The sequence below is a fragment of the Artemia sp. Qi Xiang Cuo genome, chromosome 5 (assembly GCF_049724085.1).
Source record: "Artemia sp. Qi Xiang Cuo chromosome 5, ASM4972408v1, whole genome shotgun sequence".
In the NCBI taxonomy this organism is placed as follows: Eukaryota; Metazoa; Arthropoda; class Branchiopoda; order Anostraca; family Artemiidae; genus Artemia; species Artemia sp. Qi Xiang Cuo.
Genome location: NC_142798.1, coordinates 36,533,953 through 36,553,472, shown reverse-complemented (window position 1 = coordinate 36,553,472; position 19,520 = coordinate 36,533,953). Strand labels below are relative to the sequence as shown.

Below are 19,520 nucleotides of genomic sequence, written 5' to 3'. Positions count from 1 at the left end.
CCAAAGATATTGCAGATACGCCCATTTGACAACCTGGATGCACATAGTGTACTTTGATTTGATTTCCCCTCAAACTTCCCTGAAAGTTAACCTCAATATCCTTAAATAATTTCTGAGACCACACTGGCTAATCATGATAAAACAAAAAATCGCGAAGAAAGGAAGAAAACGAGGGAACGTTACTAGGAAAGGGTCGTCCAATTTTAGTTTGGTTTTTTTATTTTAAGGTTTGGTTTTTATATTTTTATCAGTTTTATTCTGCACTGAGGACGGTCAAGCGGAGGTCTTGACCGAAATATTTGCATAATTTTTCAATTTTTTCACTGGCTGTTAATTGTCCTCGTTTTCTTCCTTTCTTCGCGATTTTTTGCTCAATATCCTTAGCCTTTCCTGACGCACCTAAGATCAAACAGTCCCCACTTTCCCAATGCTAAATTTCTTGTGTAAACAATTGGCGGATTGCAAAATTTGCAACCCTTTCCCCAGGGGGCTGTGGCGGACATGGACTCCCTGGAATCCCTATTTGAAGAATATTAGAACTTTTGACTATTTTGAAAAAAGTGGCTATTCTGGAATTTGATCAGTGTTGAGAGGAGGGGTGGCATGTCTAAAAAGAACAAGGGGGCTTTTGCACTCAAAGTACTTTTCAATATGCCCTGAAAGTTTAAACTTAATACCCTTATAGTTCTAAAGATGTTGATGATGCACCCTTTTGCCAATCAGCATGCACACAGTGGGTTTTTATTTTGTTTGACATCCCCCTCTACCTCTGAAATCTGAATCTGAAAGTAGTTGGAATTATAAGAAGTCTCAGTCGCAATTCCTCACAGTCGCAAGTTGTCGCAGTGGTAAGTTGTCGAAGTCGCAACTAGTTACAGTCGCAATTGCAAAGGCAAATTGCACTGTGTATTTTGATTTAGTTCAGCATCCCCCTCAACATTTCCTGAACTTTCACGTTAACACCCTTATCTTTTTCGGACATAACCAGGATCAACATTCATTCTTTCCCAATGATAAATACTTTAAGTAAGCAATGGGCAAACTGTGCAGTTTATAACCCTTGTCCCGGGAACTGTGGAGAACTTGGCATCCTCGGTGCATATTTATTAGACCTTTCGACTATTTTCAACATTTTTTTTTTCAGAATTATGATAAGTACTGGGGAGGGGGACATGCCATGAAAGTTTCAAGTTAATACCCTCAGCTATCCCTGAGATATTGCTAATACACCGTTTTGCACTCAACATGCACATATTGTGTTTTAAGTTTGCTCATTATCCCCTTAAATTTTTCCAAAAAGTAGTCACTTGTTAAAGTAGTCGCAGCCCCAAGTAGCTATAGTCACAGTCGCGAGTAGTCGCAGTCACAAGTAGTCGTAGTCAAAGTCACAAGTAGTAGCAGTTGCAAGTAGTCACCTTAGCAAATAATCTTAGTCCCAGTTACAAGTAGACACGGTCGAAATTGTCGCAGTCAGAGTAGCAGTAGCAGCAAGCCGGAAACTTTCAAGTTAATACCTTTAGCCGATCCTAAGATATTTCAGATACTCCTTTTTCATAATATGGATGCACATAGCGTATTTTCATTTACTTCGATATTCCCCTCAATATTCCCTAAATTTTTACCCAAATATACTTATTTTCTTCTGAAACACCCAGGATCAAATATTCCCCCTTTCCCAAAAATAAATCCTACACCCATAAAATGGGCAAATCTCATGATTTACATTCCATGTCCCAGGGGCTCTAAGGGGCATAACATGCTCAAAAGTGTATACCTTAGACATTTCGACTACCAGGAACGAATAGTTTTTCAGAATTTTTAATAGTGTTGAGGGAAGCTTCTAAAAAAAGTGAGGGGGCTGGATGTCCTTCGGCCACTCTTCAACAAGGTTCAAGGTTTAATTTTAAAATATCTGTACAAAATAGACATAAATACAGGGTAAACGCCGGAGACACAAGGTCGAAGTGACAAAAACATCCCCTCAAAGTTTCACCTTAACACTCTAAGCGTTTTTGGAGACCCAGAATCGAACATATCATTTTTCCCAATAACAAACCTTCTATATCAACAATGGACAACTTTCGTAACTTACAGCCCTTGCCATAGGGGATGTGGCTGGTTATGTCATCCCCGGAGACGTAGTTATTCGACCTTTAGACTGTTTTTAACTAGAAGGCTATTTCAAAATTTTGATCAGATATCTTTGGGGATGTGCGTACTCTCTCTCTTTTTCTCTCTCTCTCTCTTTTTCTATTTCGTTCTCTTCCTCCATTTTCTTCTTCTTTTTATGATGTCTTCTTTTTCTTGCTCCTCCTTTTCTCTAAATGAATTAAATTTCAAACAGGGTTCGAGTTCGCCTGAATGTATTAAAAATTATAAGGAACAAAAGTTGTCCCATGACAAAACATCAAATTTAATAAAAACTGAGATTTTCACAATTTGACATGCCAAACTTCTCCCAAAAGTTTCCTGTTTGTCTTGGGTGTCATGGTGGTAATAGAAAATAGAAACTTTCATAACGCCAACGGGCAATAAATACAGATTTTCATATAGAGTATTAATTTTCTATAATGGCATATATATTGTCAAAGTTTTATATTTCAAGAACACTGAATTTCAGAACTTTACATTAACGGCATGGCAGCAGATTATGGAAAAAGATCTCATGGCGAAGGGAATATGTCAATCTATGTATTTCTAGGCAATCAGCGCTACCAAATCCTCTGAATTCTAGCTTTTACATTGGTTTTTAAAGGGAAAAATATGTTGCCACTCCAATAGCCAATTTAGTGCTGGAGGGAACGTTTCCAGAATTAAAATTACCTACAACATCAAAAAATATATATAGTTTAAAGAGTACTACCTTGCCTAAGACATAGGGCAAATCTCTCCTTGAAACCTTAAGAAGGTCAGAAGTTGACGCCAAGTCACTCAGCTTTTCGTCTGATAAACCAATATGAATTTTTCCATTTAATACAGCAATAGTTGCTGGTATAGCTCCCTGAAAAAAGTTGATCTTAATTTGGAATAGCCAGATACTTTTATCTTTTTAATTTTGATACTCTTTTATTATTTTTACTGGCTTAAAAGAGAACTAGACTATAATAATATCTAAATAAAAGATTATTCTCACCAAAATACCAGTATGTATTTTTTTTTCCTTTACTAAGATTGCAATCTCATTCATTGCTGTTTAATTCACATAAGCTATTCATAAGTATATATTTGATAAAGTTGTCTTTTCTAAAGAAATATTCCTGAACATGCTCTACGCTAAAAATGTAAGTATTGTCATTGAGGTCAAGCCCCGTATCATCTCCGAAAATGTGTATAAAAGTTGGGCAATTATCAACAAAAACGACTTCCAAAGAATACGCCTGTATTATTTACTTCATTCTTTGCCTTGATCTTATTTTCAAAGTATAAATTCATTTCATTTTTGCGGATCTTGAAATGGAATAAGGGTTCATATTTCATGCCACACTTTCAAGCTTCAAAATTTAGAAGTCAGAAATGAACAGACGAGTCCTTTTTATACGCGATATATTGGTGCTAAGCCCAATGCCCATGATTTTCCCGATGAGCAATTTTTGTCCATCCATGGATGTGCAAGGGCAAAAGTCTATGTAGTGGAGATATTAATAAATTTTCTTGGGGGACATGGTTCTAAAACACGAAAACAATACATTCTAGCCCTTTTTTCTCTATGAAAAATCTTGGGAACCCCCACGCCCCTATATAGATTACAGTTATGTAAACTCATTCTTGAATATATTTTTACTTCCTAGTTCTTCAAATAAGAATACTTTCCATATGCTTATCGAGAAATGAAGGTGTAGTGGGGTTAGATGTCATACAATACTGTGAAACCGAAAAACAAAAATCAGAAACTAACAAAGGTTGGTACAATATAGAGAGATGCCAAAATTCGTTTGTCTAACCTGTCAGATTTGGAGCCAAAATTGTATCATTTAGCTTGCTGGTCTGTCAACAGGTGTTCAGACGTTCAACTGTAGTTTAACGTGGTTAGGTTACAGTTGAATCCAAGCAACTCATCGTTCATTATTTGTAGCTATCTGTTTTATCGGAGCTCTGATTCTACTTTAGTGGACTTTTTATAACTCCTGTTGCAATGTAGAGGAAATTCTTCGTCATATTTGAAGGACGTTGGAGACTTTGTGAAAGTTTATGGATGTCCTCTATCGTACCTTAGAGTCCAAACGGACTCATTAGTGCAGACAATATTCATACTAGGTCCTAAAGTTTGCAGCTACTTTCACGCTCCATGGGAAGGGCAAATTACCAGAAGGCATGTTTGTCAGTGAAATTTCAAGACAAAGAAGTCATTTAGAGGTTCTCTTTTTTTGTGGGGCACAAAAGAAGTATTTCCTCAATTTAACAGTGCCTCTCGTGCATAGAACGACTTTCCTTTTTTGGTGGAAAAACCAAGATTTAAGATAGTCGCGGTTTCAAGAAACCACGAGAACTACCTTTGAAAACTATAGTTGGGGTGACAAATCTGTTAGGCTTGGTTTTCATTATAACTTTTAAAGCGAAGTCGGCCAAGTGTCGTGTTAATGAAAACAACTGTCCAATCGTCAGACTTGACTTTTTCTGGGGAAAAAGCCACTCCAAATGTATCTAATTTCCCTTTCGAGTCTTTAAAAGCCCCAGTGGTCAACGGATCCGCCTGGAAAATATGAAATGGGACAACTTGGCCCAGAAAAAGCTGTACTGAAGAAATGACCTATATTTTCTTTAAGAAAAAGCAGTAAAGATCAATCACGGGATACTAAACGAAATACTACCCATGAATGTGCAAAGTCTAAAGACCGGTGCACAAGTTGCTCCGCATGCATGAAAGCACTAACGATTGCAGCATCCAGGCGGCTCCTGAGCTCGGTTTTTAGGTTGGCCAACTCGGAAAATTGTCTCTCTGCACTTACACTATAGATGGTAGTACATAAGGATGAAGCGTAAATATAAATCTACGTTTGCTCTTGGGATCTTTGATGTGAAAAATACTTAGTGCGTCATGCTTTCAGATGGTTTCAGGCCGCTCTGCCTCATTTTCATTACGACCTTTTCCCAATTCAACCAGACTCCTTCCAAGAACTAAACTAAACTATACCAATAAAGGGATTATAATGTCAACGATGCCGTTCAAGCATTGTCTGGTTCCAGAAGTCAGTGTTTTCAGCCGTGAGTCCAGATAGTTAGGTACTATTCCCTTGTTCTATTTAACGAAGTGTCTTAATTGTAAAAAAAAAACAAAAAAAAATTGACATCGAAGGACCTGTTATTGATTGAAGAAAAGTGTTTCTCCAGTTTCTTAGTTAAATCTATTTCCCATAAACGGCATGCTACTGAAATGGTTTTAACTCATTTAAGCTATCTCTGGGTAGATAGAACGTATGTCTAGTTTTAAACGAAGGATAGGAAAATCAGTTGGGTTATATTTTCTATTCTTTTTCTTCGTCCCCTGAAACCCTTTAAGCAGCATGGAATTGATGCACAGAATAAAAGAAAGTTTTTTATTCAAATAGCTTATAAAATACGACTCACACAAGGCCTTACCTAGGGGGGTTAGAGAGGTTTGGTGATGTGACCAATCTTTGTAATTTCCAATAGCAGAGCGAAGTTATGGATAATTAATCAACAACACAGAATGGATAATCAACTAACAATTAACAAGTTTGAAGTGACAAGAAACAAAATATCTAATGAACTTTAAAATCCTGGCTACTAAAACCAAGGATTAGTACCCCCAGCCCCCACAGAATACAAAGAATACATGCAAGATAAGGCAATCTTCATAAAAAAATATAAGACTGAGCCGATGAAAGCAAATAATATTAAGGGCACTAGTCATCCCTCAGAAACATTTTTGCAGACTTGACTCCTCCTCTTCGGAAAAGGTGTATCCGACACACTCAAATCTACCTTTTTCTGATGCCAGTGAGTACAGTCACCTTACAAGATATCGACTGAGTTGCCATTACAGCTTTATAAACCTATTTAGCTTCTATGTGTACATACAAATCTGTAAATTCTATGCTTACTATTTAAAGACAATACACAATTTGTTACACATCAATGAATATAGATGGCTCTGATATAAAAGTAATATCTTTTTCATTGCAGGCATTGGTTTTCCCATTTTGGGGGAAGAGTATAGCAAAATTTCCAACCTATTTCCATGCACCCAATGTTTCGCTCATTTATCAAAGAGCCTTAACTATTTGTACTATCTTTAAGCATTAATACTTCTAATCCACCAAACAATTGTTTTACCTCAGAGAATACTTCTTTAAATTATAAAAACAAAGAATCAAAATAGCTTCATACATCCACTCCCTGTGATACACTGAATTGATTTTTCCTTTTCGTAAATTAATCAAAAAACTTTTTGCACAAAATAAGTTTTTCAAAAACAAAGTAAAGAAATCCATTAAACCAAAACTGAACAAAAATAGAATCCAATAATCTACCAAGCATACAACTACCGCAAATCAGTATCAATAAAAAAATGAAACCCAAACCAAACAGACATTAAAATAAGTCAAACGCAAAACGAGCAGAAATTAATCTGAGTAGGGTTCTAGACCCTATGCTTTCGAAAAGCCAGAATATAATTTTTACTTACTGAAAAAAATTCAAATCAATTTACTGAAAAAAATGTGCAGTGTCAGTTTAATATACATAATGCTAATATTTATTCCTTAAAATATTTATTAATTTTTGATTTCTTAAAGTTATAAAAGTAAAAACGTTTAAAAGAATTTTTTTTAGGAAAGTACAAATTATATTCTGGCTTTTAGAAAGCATAGTCACCGTCCAAGCTTTCAATACAAACCTTATATGCCCCCAGGGCATAACTTATAACCCTTTCCCTGAAGACTGGGAGAGTGTTCCTGCTCAAAGATATAATTTCCAGAACTTTCAACTGCGTTGAACAAAATGACTATTTCAAAATTTTGATTTGATGTGTTTGGGGAAATGGTGGGAATGGAAGGGGTGTTAGTTGCCCTCCAATCACTTTCGACTATTAAAAAGGGCACTAGCCCTTTCAATTTCCAATCAAATGAGCCCTGTTTGAAGTCTCTACAAAAAACACTTTCTATAAAAACCTTATATGCCTCCAGGGCATAACTTACAACCCTTGCCCTGAGGGGGCTTGGGGTTTTTTGTCATCCTCAAAATCATAATTTCTGGAACTTTAAACTACATTGAACAAAATGCCTATCTCAAAATTTTGATTGTATGTGTTTGGGGAAATGGTGGGCGTGAGAGGGGGGTTAGTTACTCTCCAATCACTTTCGACTATTAAAAAGGGCACTAGCCCTTTTGATTTCCAATCAAATGAGTGTTTTTTAAGTTTCTATGACAACAGTTTCTATAAAAACCTAATTATATTTGCCCCAGGGCATAACTTACAACCCTTGCCCTGAGGGCTCTTGGGGGGTTATCATCCTCAAAGACCTAGCTTTCAGGACTTTTAACTACGTTGAACAAAATGAATATCTCAAAATTTTGATTGCATGTGTTTGGGGAAATAATGGGTGTGAGAGGGGGGTTAGTTGCCCTCCAATTAGTTTTAACTATTAAAAAGGGCACTAGCCCTTTCAATTTCAAATCGAGTTACCCCATTTTGAAGTTTTACGACAATGCTTTCTATAAAAAAAACCTTATATGCCCCCAGAGCATAACTTACAACCCTTGCCCTGAGGGCTTTAGGGGGAGTTTCATCCTCAAAGACATAATTTCTGGACCTTTCAACTACGTTGAACAAAATGTATATCACAAAATTTTTATTAGATGTTTGGGAAAATGGTGGGCGTGAGAGGGGGTTAGTTGCCCTCCAATCACTTTCGACTATTAAAAAGAACACTAGGGCTTTCCATTTCCAATCGAATGAGCCCTTTTTGAAGTTTCTATGACAGCGCTTTCTATAAAAACCTTATATGTCCCCAGGGCATAACTTACAACCCTTGCCCTGAGGGATATGGGTGGGGGGTGTCATCCTCAAAGACTTAGTTTTCAGAACTTTCAACTACGTTGAAGAAAATTGTTATCTCAAAATTTTGATTGGATGTGTTTGGGGGAAAGGTGGGATCCAATCACTTTCGACTATTAAAAAAGGCACTAGCCATTCCAATTTACAATCGAATGAGCCCTTTTCGAAGTTTCCACAACAACTCCTTCGATACGAAGAGCCCTGGTCTAGAAAAAAAAATTATACATTGTGCCAACATCGTTCTTTATTTAGGCAGCGCTATTGCACTGCCTATGACAAACGACTTGAGAGGTAATCGTGGAATCGAAAAAGAAAAAAACAAAACAGCAGATCAATCCTAAAAATGTCGATTATATTTGGCAGAGTAAACTTAAAGGTCCCTCTAACATCTTTTGATAAATATTCAAGGAAACCATGGCTAGTAAATTTTATATTCGACATTACTAACCAGGCGTATTGTATATTTGATGTAATATGCTTAGGAAGCCAATATCACACTTCCTTATAGTTTCGTTTTGTCTAGTCTTAGAGAATGCCAGCACTTACACATAAACACCAAAATGAGTCAAAATCTTTATTTTCTTTTTATTCCCACTGAAATTACATTCAAGCATACTGAAGAGCAAAGGGTCCTCACCTTCCAAAAACGTTCCTTACCCTAAGAATTTAGAAATTGTGGCTTAAAATTGCATTGTTCGGCCATCTCGACCTTACCCACCTGAGAAAAGAATGTAATGTCTCAGAACCACCCTCCAAAACCTGTGCCCACCCATGCTTTTAAAGTTGTGTTAAAATTGGTTTTGAATTAGTTCCATAGCAAGAAAACCATTCCTGTTACTATCACAGAAAAATTAATTTTGGTGGTTGTTTTTTTGGTGGTTAATTTTGGTGGCAGAAAAATTAAAAAAGTGGTTGTACTTTCTATCAACCTTTTCGCTCTCTAAATTATTTTTAACGACCCTAATTTAGCGTTACTGATAAATTTAAAATATCATTTATTGATCTTACCTCAGAACTCGGACTAACCTAAAATATGGTTGTCTTACTGTCGTCAATTTTTTGCAGAAGACTGAGAGCAAATAAATTGTTTGTTTTGGTGCATTGAAACGAAAAACTTAATTAGTATTAAGCTAAACCAAGAAACTCTTAAATTCAAGTAGACTCTAAATGGCTTAATAAAGATTCATGAGAAACATGAAAATTACAGAAAAACATAATACAAAAAACAGACATTATCATTCATCAATTGAAAACAAATTCAAGTTTTATTTCATCATTTGGAATTTTTGTGATGCTGCGCCAAAGGCCTACCAACATATCTCACAGAAAGACTCCTTTTTTATGTGAATGTTTCTAAACACACATAAACAGGTTTAAGAAAAAATACATTTATATAATACTTACTTTATGATACTATGAAAAAATAGTAAGAAAATACTAAGAAAAAATAGTTTACAATGTCAATACTTCAAGAAATATAAAACAAAAATATTAAGCTACGTAAGCAGAATGAATCAATTACACTGGTGCTAAACAGAAAACACAGAGCCAGAATGAGGGCTATTACCCTCAATATTTATTACTCTCCACCCATCCTAGATTTTGAAAGATGTATTCTTTTGGTATTTTCATTGCAAAATACCTTTTATATATTTTAATTTAAAAAAAATCAAAAATAACAAAATTTCTCCCCTTCAGATTTTGAACAATGGATCTTGTCCCTCCCCTCCCTACATTTTGTGAATTAACGCCTGGCACAATTCCATTAAAAGGATTTTCCTTTTGGTGAAGCTTGTTAGACCTTGATTGTACAAGCTTCTTAATATTTATTGTGTGACCAATGAGGACAAGGGGATGAATTTTGGCGATAAAATCTGAAAATATTTAGGAAAAGCTGCCCCAGGGCAGCTTTGGTTGATGTGGTAGCAGATCAGACACGTTCTCATGGACAAATATTATTACACATTGCTATTTCAATTACTGATATAGGTCTAAGTAAGAAAAAGAACCTCAAACTCCATACATTGCTAACATTTTAGCGGCTCTAGATTTGATAAAGTTTTGACAAACCTGAAGCCGAACAATTTCCTCTACCAATTTGGCTGTCTCTATGTTTATTGGAGAAGGCATGCCATGAGTGATAATTGTTGATTCTAAGGCCACAACTGGTTGTCGATTTTCCAGTGCCTTAGCCACATTGTCATCAACAACAAAACTTGAAAATCTTCTAGAACTAATAAAATAGTGTAAGATGATTTTAAGAAAAAGCTTAAAAATAGAAAAAGTAAACACTAAAAACAAAGAAGACTGGAAATCTTTCTATTATGTTTTTCTTTAAACAGAGTTGCAGCTTTCTGATGGCCATCATGGAAAAATATGTCAAAATGATTGAAATGCAATTTTGTAGTAACAAGGGTTGTACAAAGCACCAATCCTATGAGAGATGTGCCCAGGGTTAGAGATGCACCTTGGCAAGCTCCATTTTGGACAAGGATTTTTCAAACTTAGGGTGCTGGCTACTAAGACATAGGAGGGGGGGTTCTCTGACAGACTTGAAGCCGAGAGTATATGTCAAGATATGCCTTAATGATACAATATTTTTACACCCCTTTTAGAAGCAAAAGGAAACACTGTCATGTAAATAAGGGATTCAAACACCCACCTGACACAATGACCTTGCAGAAAAAGCAAAAGGCCAGCAGCATTGAATTCAAGCATTCATGGCGTTACTTGTATTTATAATAAGCCTCCAAAACTATGTAAAGATCCCAACCGGAATTCTGGTGTACTTACCCTCTCCCCCCCCCCCCACCCTGGGAAAAACTTCTGGAAGCATCTGCTAGAATTCAGTCAAACCGGAAGCAAATGAAACAACTAGAACTTTTCCGAATGTAATGAAACAAAAAAAAAATTATTTTAGTAATGTCCAGAGCAGAACTTTAAATATTACAGAAAGTAGAGACCAAAAAGCAACACCTTGTGGCCCATGATAATACCATCTAGGCTACTAATTTGAGCTATACATCTAGATCTATTCAACAACGATTTATTTGGTAATTTTGTTGATTATTGATGCTTGGATTAATTTGCTAGGTAAAAGATGAACATACCATGCAATACATCTTCCAGCTCTACATATTCTAATATTTACTACTACTAATACAGAGTCTTTACTAATACAATCTACTATTAATACAAAGTCAATTTTGAGACTTTCAAGTGGCACCTTATTCTTTTTTCTTTTTTGCAAGCAGTACTAGATATCAGATAAAAAAAAGCATGTCATTTTATGGTTTTTTTTCCAATTTTCCAAATACAATAATCCCTACTGTTGTAATTATACCCCATCCCCTCCCGAAAAAAACAGGGCCAGATATAGCCCTGATCTAAGAACAAAAGTTTGCTGATTTTTTTTATTTTTTTTTTCAAATTGGTTACATTTGACATTACAAAAAAACTTTCAATGATTAATAAGCATAAAAATAATTCAAGCTGACATGATCATTGAACTTTAATACATAGCCTAGGACTGTAATTCTGCAGCAAGATTTTGCCAAGAGGGAAATGTTATGATAATAAAAGAGCAGCACCATTCAATTTCCATTGAATATTCAATCCAAACTGCCCTGTCAATTGCCCCTTCCCCTAAGGAGGCCAGATACAGCCTTAGGATATATGCAAAATTTCACAAGAAAACTATACAACAATAGAATTCTCACTTTATAATAAGCAGAAATTTTCTATAAATTATATTTTCGGCACCCTAAGTCGGAATTTTTTATCCTAGTGTTTACTCTAGAAGTTTTGTATATAATCTAGGGCTATACCTAGCCCCCTTGGGGAGGAGGGTGCAACTCTTGATGGACAGTAAATTATATTTGGGAGGAATGTTGAATGGGAAAATGATTGAGCCTACTTTTTAGTTATTATAGTATTTCCTTCATAGAAGGGATCTTGCTGCATAATCACTTCCTGGGGTATAATTGCTACAGTAGCAATCATTGTATATGGAAGGAGTACTGGATGTGGAATTTAGGTGCAGTATATTCCTTTTTTTCCAACCAATAAGCAAAAGGAACCATGTATTACCGTGCACATTGAAGCCACTTTTAGGGCTAAAAACAGGATACAATTATAGCATAAGGCAGAAATCCAATAGAAAAAAAGAAATATACCATTATATTTTCCATTCAATGCTCTTTCTAAACATAACAACTCCTGCTGTCACAATCACATTCCAGCATGAACCAACTGTTGAGGAGAAAAGGCACAAAAGATAATGGTAAATTCATAAGATATGCAAACTTTTTACATTGCCAAGGAGAACGTTTGGTCTCATTAGCTGGGGGGGGGGGGGGCTCGTATGCAGTTGTAACAGCACTTTAATTATCATACTTGAAAGGTAATTCATTGGAGTATATAATGGTACATTTTTCTCCAATCTAATTTCTGTCCAGATAAATTCTGAGTCATTTTCATTATTGAACTAGTGACATCTTTTTATAATTTTTCCAAATATATTAATTGCTCCCTTGACAAATTATCTTTTGAGCCCTTAAAAGGATCCTTCAACTGACACTATGTTTCTTATCATTCACAAAAAAAAATGGTAACCGAAAATTCTGAAAACTACTTAGGTCAATCATAGATACTTAAGTTATCGCAATAATAAGAGTGCTTTGTATTACTTACCGAACATACCAAGCCCCTGATGGACAGATGGATAAGTATAGAACCCGCTGTAACTATTGACACTATTCTTTTTTAACACTGCACTTCTTTCTTCCTGCTGATTGATTAGCATTTGCAGTAAAAGTCTCCCTGTCCTCAAGCTCTGGATCCAGAAAAATTCCAGTCTTCGGAGACTCCTGGATCATCCAGATCACAAGAAGGCTCTACCGGTAGCTTATGCAGCTACTGCCACCTGACAGCTGAAGACTCAACTGCACTCAAGTGCTTCTTCTGCAGCGAGAATGAACATGTTTCTTGCCGAGGGATGCACCTAGATTTATTCCTAGCGCTGAAAGCCCATGATAAGAGCTCACTACTACTCGAATATGAATGTGTATACTGTAGTAAGCGGAGCGTAGCCAAACTTCAACTGGCAGTACTTCAAATGACACAAACTAACCAAAGCATGGCACCTTTACGGCAGCAACAGCAGTAGCCAGAAATACGACCAATTACCAACATCAACATCGTCCCATCTCAGTCACCAGCAACTAACAGAATTCAAAACTCAAGCGCCGTCACAGTTAGCGTTCTACTGCAAGCCGAAAAAGAGAGGAAACTACGAGAGGAGAAAAGTATGAACTTTGTAATATCTGGCATTCTAGAATCCAACAAAGAGTCTGATGCTGAGAAAGTTGTGCGGTCTCTGGCAATGACCTTGGTGCTCAACTACAACTGACAGACATCCTAGAAACAGCAAGACTGGGCCGCCCCCTCTCAGACTCGGATAACGTGCAAGGCCAAAGGCACCTACTCGTGAAACTGTGCAAGGACTGTGAAGAAACCCGAAGAAAGCGATCGAAAATCTTGAAGAGTGCACCAAATCTGCAAAGATCCACTGACAACCATGTCCGACAATACGTCTGTGTGAATCCAGATCTCACGCCAATGCCAAGAACTAAACAAGCTGCTAGACGCCATGCAAAGAGATCACAGTTCTCTGACAACCGACTGGATGCGGGCTCTTTAGCTGCTGGTCAACGCTATCCCAGTCCACGTCGTCAGTGACATAGAGTGCGCTGTGTACTTCAAGGTGGTGACCACTGTATACCAGTAATACCCATAGTTCGGAACAACAACATAATCAAAAGGCCAAGAAATAACCAATATTTGGCATGTGTAGTAACTGCAGGGTATTCAGCACCTATGCCAACCCTAAGACCTTACTCTCCTGATAATCCTGTGGACCACCTCCCCTTGAATAGTTCCCCTCCCTTTCTAAAACCTGTAACGCTTAATGCCCAGACATATCTTCCAAACAGGATTCTTTGCAAGGTCCGGTCCCCAACTAACCAGATTGTATAATTTGAACTTGTCTTGTACATAAAACTTAGTACCATTACTAGCAATTAATGAGTGTTAGGATGTGACAACTAAAATAGGTACAATCAAAGAATATCTGAACTTTTTTAATACTAGACATGATAGAGAGGACAACCAACAAGAAAGTGTCATAGGAATCTATTTCCGCGAAGACTTACCATGCAAACAACTTGGTATCCCCTCAGATTCGTGCCACGAGACAATTTGGCTCTGGTGCAATCCGAAGGGGCTACCAAGGACTTACTCATGCATCATAATAGCAGCAATATAATATCCAGAAGGTGCGCGTAATAGGCGAGAATTAGTGACGTATCTGCAATATCAAGTTGACAGTTTTCGGAAACAGTACAGCAATCCAGCATTTATTATAGCAAGAGACTTCAACTTAACCGACAAAAAATGGATTTCTCGTGTGTTGGACCTTCAACAAGTTGTCGATGGTCCCACTCATGAAAGTGGAAGCATACTGGACCTCATACTGACAAATCTCGAAGCATAATATGAACCACCATTTTCCTTAGGACCACTTGCAAAATCTGATCACAATATTTTATGCTGTAAGTCGAAGAACAGAAACCGTATACCTAAGCCAAAAAAGACTAGAATACTGTACAGACCACTAAGTGAAAGCTCCGTCCAAGCGTTTGGCAGATGGATTGCAAACTTTAATTTTGCAGCAATCTGTGCTATTACTGACATCGATGAAAAGGTTGACTCTGCAACAAAAATACAGCAAATTCTTTCCTGTCAAAATGCGCTTGGTCTGTGAAACAGATAAGCCGGGGCTACACTCAGAGCTCAAAATAATGATAAAAAAACGATGCAATCTCCATGCCATAGGAGAAGTATTAGAGGGGAACAAGTTGAGAAACAAAGTCGTTTCAGCCCTACGCATATGTAGGAAAAGGTGTATACGGGAGAAAGTAGCACCACTCCTCAAGTAAGATTACCACGAGTGGCATGATGCAGTTAAAAGGCTTACTAGAAAACAGAAAGCGACTGAAGTACGAATGAGCAACATAGACGGGAGTCTAACCAGAGCCTCGGATGTTAACGAGTTTTTTTACACAAATTTGCACCTCTTACCCCACCATAAGTGACAAACAAATGAGCAATATAATCAACAGTTATAGCATCAGTGATATTGTAGAAGCGTCCGAAATATCTGTCTTTTATGAAATTGAAAGATCATGTAACGACTGTGCCACATACCCAAGTGAACTCCCTGCGAAGCTACTGAAAGAGTACTCACCTTTTCTAGCGAAACCCATGGCATCAATCATAAATCAATGTTTCTCAGAACAATCGTTCCCAAAATTGTGGAAAGCTGCCTATGTGCAGGTCATTCCGAAAGTAAAGGCACCCCAGTCCTGCAATCAGCTGAGACCTATATCCATAACTCCCAACTTGGCTAAAGTGGCTGAAGGTTTTATCCACCGTGCCCTATTACAGCAGATTGCACCCTCAATAGACACTTACCAATATGGCTGTATACGAGGCAGTAGCACAGCAATATACCTAGTGCAGATGTACCATTTGATGGTTGAGTGGCTAGACAGCCCAAACAGTGTTATCGATTTACTTTTGGCAGACTACAGGAAAGGATTCGACCTAATAGAGCACCTCATTGCACTGAAAAATCTAAAAGAGATGGGAACTGGAAAAAACTTGCTGCTATTAGTGAGAGATTTTCTACAAGGGCGACGGCGCGACGGCAATCGGTACATCCGTTATTTGCCGGTGATATTCACCCTGGTTGGACTAAACGTACTTGTGGCTGTCACTTATAAACGAAACTACCTGCCCTTTTATTTTTCGCAGTCATCAATGAAATCCTCGCAGAATTCAAGGAGCGTTTCAAGTTCATCGACGACATGTCTTCGCTTCTCAAATACACTGTAGAAAACACAGTAGTAAAGCAGTAGTTTGAACCAACACTTTTTTTGGACTTCGTTAACCAGTGTAAATCTAATAGCCTGCAACTGAACGAGCAGAAATCGAAAGTTCTACGTTTCAACCCGCTCAAACAAGATATTACAATACCAGATGTTCCCTTCCAACTGTTTGGTCCGCGACAATACTGGGCATGACTTTTACAAGCGATTGCTCGTTTAAACTGCACGTAGACAATATTATACTCAAAGGACACTACTCAATCCAAAGTTTAAGAAATATGGGAAGACTGGGTTTCTCAGCTTTTAAGCTCTTACTGGCTTACACGACGTACATCAGGCCAATCCTTGAATATTGTTGTCCTGTCTGGGGTCCCCAAGCACAAAACACTGCCTACATGTCAGGAACTAGAAGATGTTCAAAAACGTGCAACTAAAATAATTCTGGGACCCAGGTAAGAGAGTTACGAGCATGCCCTTGTGGTTATGAGCTTGCCCACTTTGTTCGCCCAAAGACACGATTTGATAATGAGATTCGGGAAATCACTCATATCAAACGCTCTGAGTGGACCAAACTTACTTGTGGCTGTCCCCAAGGAACGAAACTAGCTGCCCTTTTATTCCTCGCAGTCATCAATAAAATCCTTGCAGAATTTGAGGAGCGTTTCAAGTTTGTTAACAACTTGTCTTCGCTTCTCAAATACATAGTAGAAAATGCAGTAGCAAAACAGCAGTTTCAACCAACACTTTTTTTGGACTTTGTTAACCAGTTTAAATCTAAAAGTCTTCACCTCAATAAGCAGAAATCGAAAGTTCTACGTTTCAACCCGCTCAAACAAGATATTACAATACCAGATGTTCCCTTCCAACTGTTTGGTCCGCGACAATACTGGGCGTGACTTTTACAAGTGATTGCTCATTTAAACTGCACGTAGACAATATTGTATGCAAAGGACACTACTCAATCCAAAGTTTAACGAGTATGCGAAGGCTGGGTTTCTCAGATTGTCAGCTCTTACTGGCTTACACGACATACATCAGGCCAATCCTTGAATATTGTTGTCCTGTCTGGGGTTCCCAAGCACAAAACACTGCCTACATGTCAGAGGAACTAGAAGATGTTCAAAAACGTGCTACTAAAATAATTCTTGGACCCAGGTATGAGAGTTACGAGCATGCCCTTGTGGTTATGAGCTTGCCCACTTTGTTTGCCCAAAGACACGATTTGATAATGAGATTTGGGAAATCACTCATGTCAAACAAGAAACATTGCTCAATTCTTCCTCCAACTGCACCGACCCCCAAACTCACCAGGCATCAGAACAGACTGCAACCCGTCAAGTGCCAAACAAACATATTTGCCAATTCCTTTGTACCATATTTTGTTAGTGCATTAAATAAGTGATTTTTTTTCTTAAATGCATTGTAAAAATAGCATAATTTAGCGTTCAGTTTTGTTTGCTACGAAAGCTATTTGATTAAACGAATACGAAACGAATACGAATAAAACAATGAAGAAGGAAAGAGCTGTACAACTGAAAAATATGCTTTATGTATGCTGAGTGGATTGTATATTTATCCAATGGAGGGAGGGGAGGGGGTGTGGGTAAATTGAAGCACTACACTTTTAGGAACAAGATAACTATGATTGTATTAAGGTAGCTGTCAGAATTCCTGATAGATATTATTTCATAGGCAGCACAATATAAGTGAATAGTGAAGTGGGTTCAGTGCATTATTTTTTATTCTCTTTTCACCAAGCCACTTTGCATGGAGGGAGTTGTTGTAGAAACTTTGTAGGGGGTTCATTTAATTGGAAATTGAAAGTTCTAATGCCTTTTCAAGAGTCAAAAGTGATTGGAGGGCTACCAGCACCCCTCCCATGCCCTTTTTTCTGCTCATCCCCTAAAGACATCTGACCAAATTTTGAGATGGCCATTGTGTTCAACATAGTTGAAAGGTCCAATAATGCCTTTGGGAATGACGTGACCCCCCCAGCCCTTAGGGCAGGGGCTGTAAGATATACATTTTCCCTATTGTTTACATATAGAATTTATTATTTGGAAATGGTGATAAGGCAGGTTTGATCCATGGTCTCCAAAAAGGTTAAGAGCATTAAGGTAAAGCTTTCAGGGAAAATTAGGGAGACTATTGAGCCAAATCAAAATACACTATGTGCATGCAGATTGTCAAAAGGAATTATATACAATAGCCCAAAGGCAGCTTAGAGTATTATGTTGAAACTGACAGGGTATGTTGAGGTAAATGTTGACCCAACCAAAAGGTGCTAGCTGCATACTACTACTGCTAGTACTTCTACTCCTCCTACTACTAAAGTTAAGGACACTAAGATGAAAACTTCAGGGAGTGTTGAACTAAACCAAAACACACTCTGTGCATACAGGATGTAAAAGGGAGCTATCAGCAATATCCAAGGAACAGCTAAAGGTATTAAGTTGAAGCTGTCAGGGGAAGTTTATGGAGATGTAAAAATTAAATTGAAACACACTATAAGTGTACACTATTACTGCTTATACTATTATCATTACTACTGCTACTACTAATATTAAGCAGAAAATTTCATGGAATGTTGAACCAAATCAAAATACCCTATGTACAGCTGGGGGTAATAAATTGAATCTTTCGAAGCTACTACAGATACTACTTATGCTACAGCAACCATTTATGACAGCAACTGTTTACAACTGTGACAACTTGTTACTGCTTCCAAATGTGAATGGAAATACTTGTTACTGCAACAAATTGTGACTCTGATAACTTGTAACTCCAACTACTTTTGACTGCAACTGCCACAACTTGGAACTGTGATTGCAACTACAACTGCAACAACTACTTGCATCTGCAGCTACTTAGAACAGCAACTTCAAGTACTTGGAGCTACTTGACTTAGTGATTGCAACTACTTGGGAATTCAGCTGCAGCTACTTGGAACCACAACTGTGACTATTTGTAACTCTTAACTGGAACTACTTGTGACTGCTACTACTACAGTGACAACTACTACCACTGCTAAATCAAAAGAGTTTAATTCCATTCAGATTGTCAAAATGGCACAAATGCAATATCTCAGGAAAGAATAGAATATTAAAATGAAACATTTAGGGGAAGTTGAGGGGGGCATGAAACTGAATCAGAAGATACTATGTGTGTCCAAAAACAATCAGAGGCAACACATTAGCATAGTCTATAGTATAGGCTATAAGGCCATATAAACTTCGGAGGGGGGCTTATTTGATTGAAAACCTGAAGTTCTAGTGCCTTTTTATGAGTCAAAAGTGATTGGAATGCAACTAGAAAATAACACTTTCAGAAACTGGGGCCATACAAAGTTTTTATGTGAGGGTTTTTAAAATAGTTCAAAGATCACATAAGCAAGACCCCCACCCCCACTCAAGAAAATCTTTTTAGCAATATTTTATTCCAAAATTTAAAGGAGCTTACCCCTGTTCCTATTTCCATGGCCGACCCCCCCCCCCTCTAAAAAAAATATTAACAATATTTCATTCAGAAAATTAAGGGAAGTCACCCCTAGCCCT

At 37.5% G+C, this 19,520-nt stretch overlaps 1 protein-coding gene across 2 annotated transcripts in view; it reads right to left on the bottom strand.

The window, feature by feature from the left end:
* Positions 1–19,520, bottom strand: part of LOC148952099 (uncharacterized) — a 644,245-nt gene that overhangs the window by 618,665 nt on the left and 6,060 nt on the right. For both annotated transcript variants that reach the window (XM_089089541.1, XM_089089542.1), the window contains exons 2-3: positions 10,088–10,250; positions 2,864–3,001 (exon numbers count right to left, since the gene is read on the bottom strand). In XM_089089541.1, the coding sequence (XP_088945667.1) occupies positions 2,864–3,001; positions 10,088–10,250 (301 nt within the window). The remainder of the gene's footprint in view (positions 1–2,863; positions 3,002–10,087; positions 10,251–19,520) is intronic.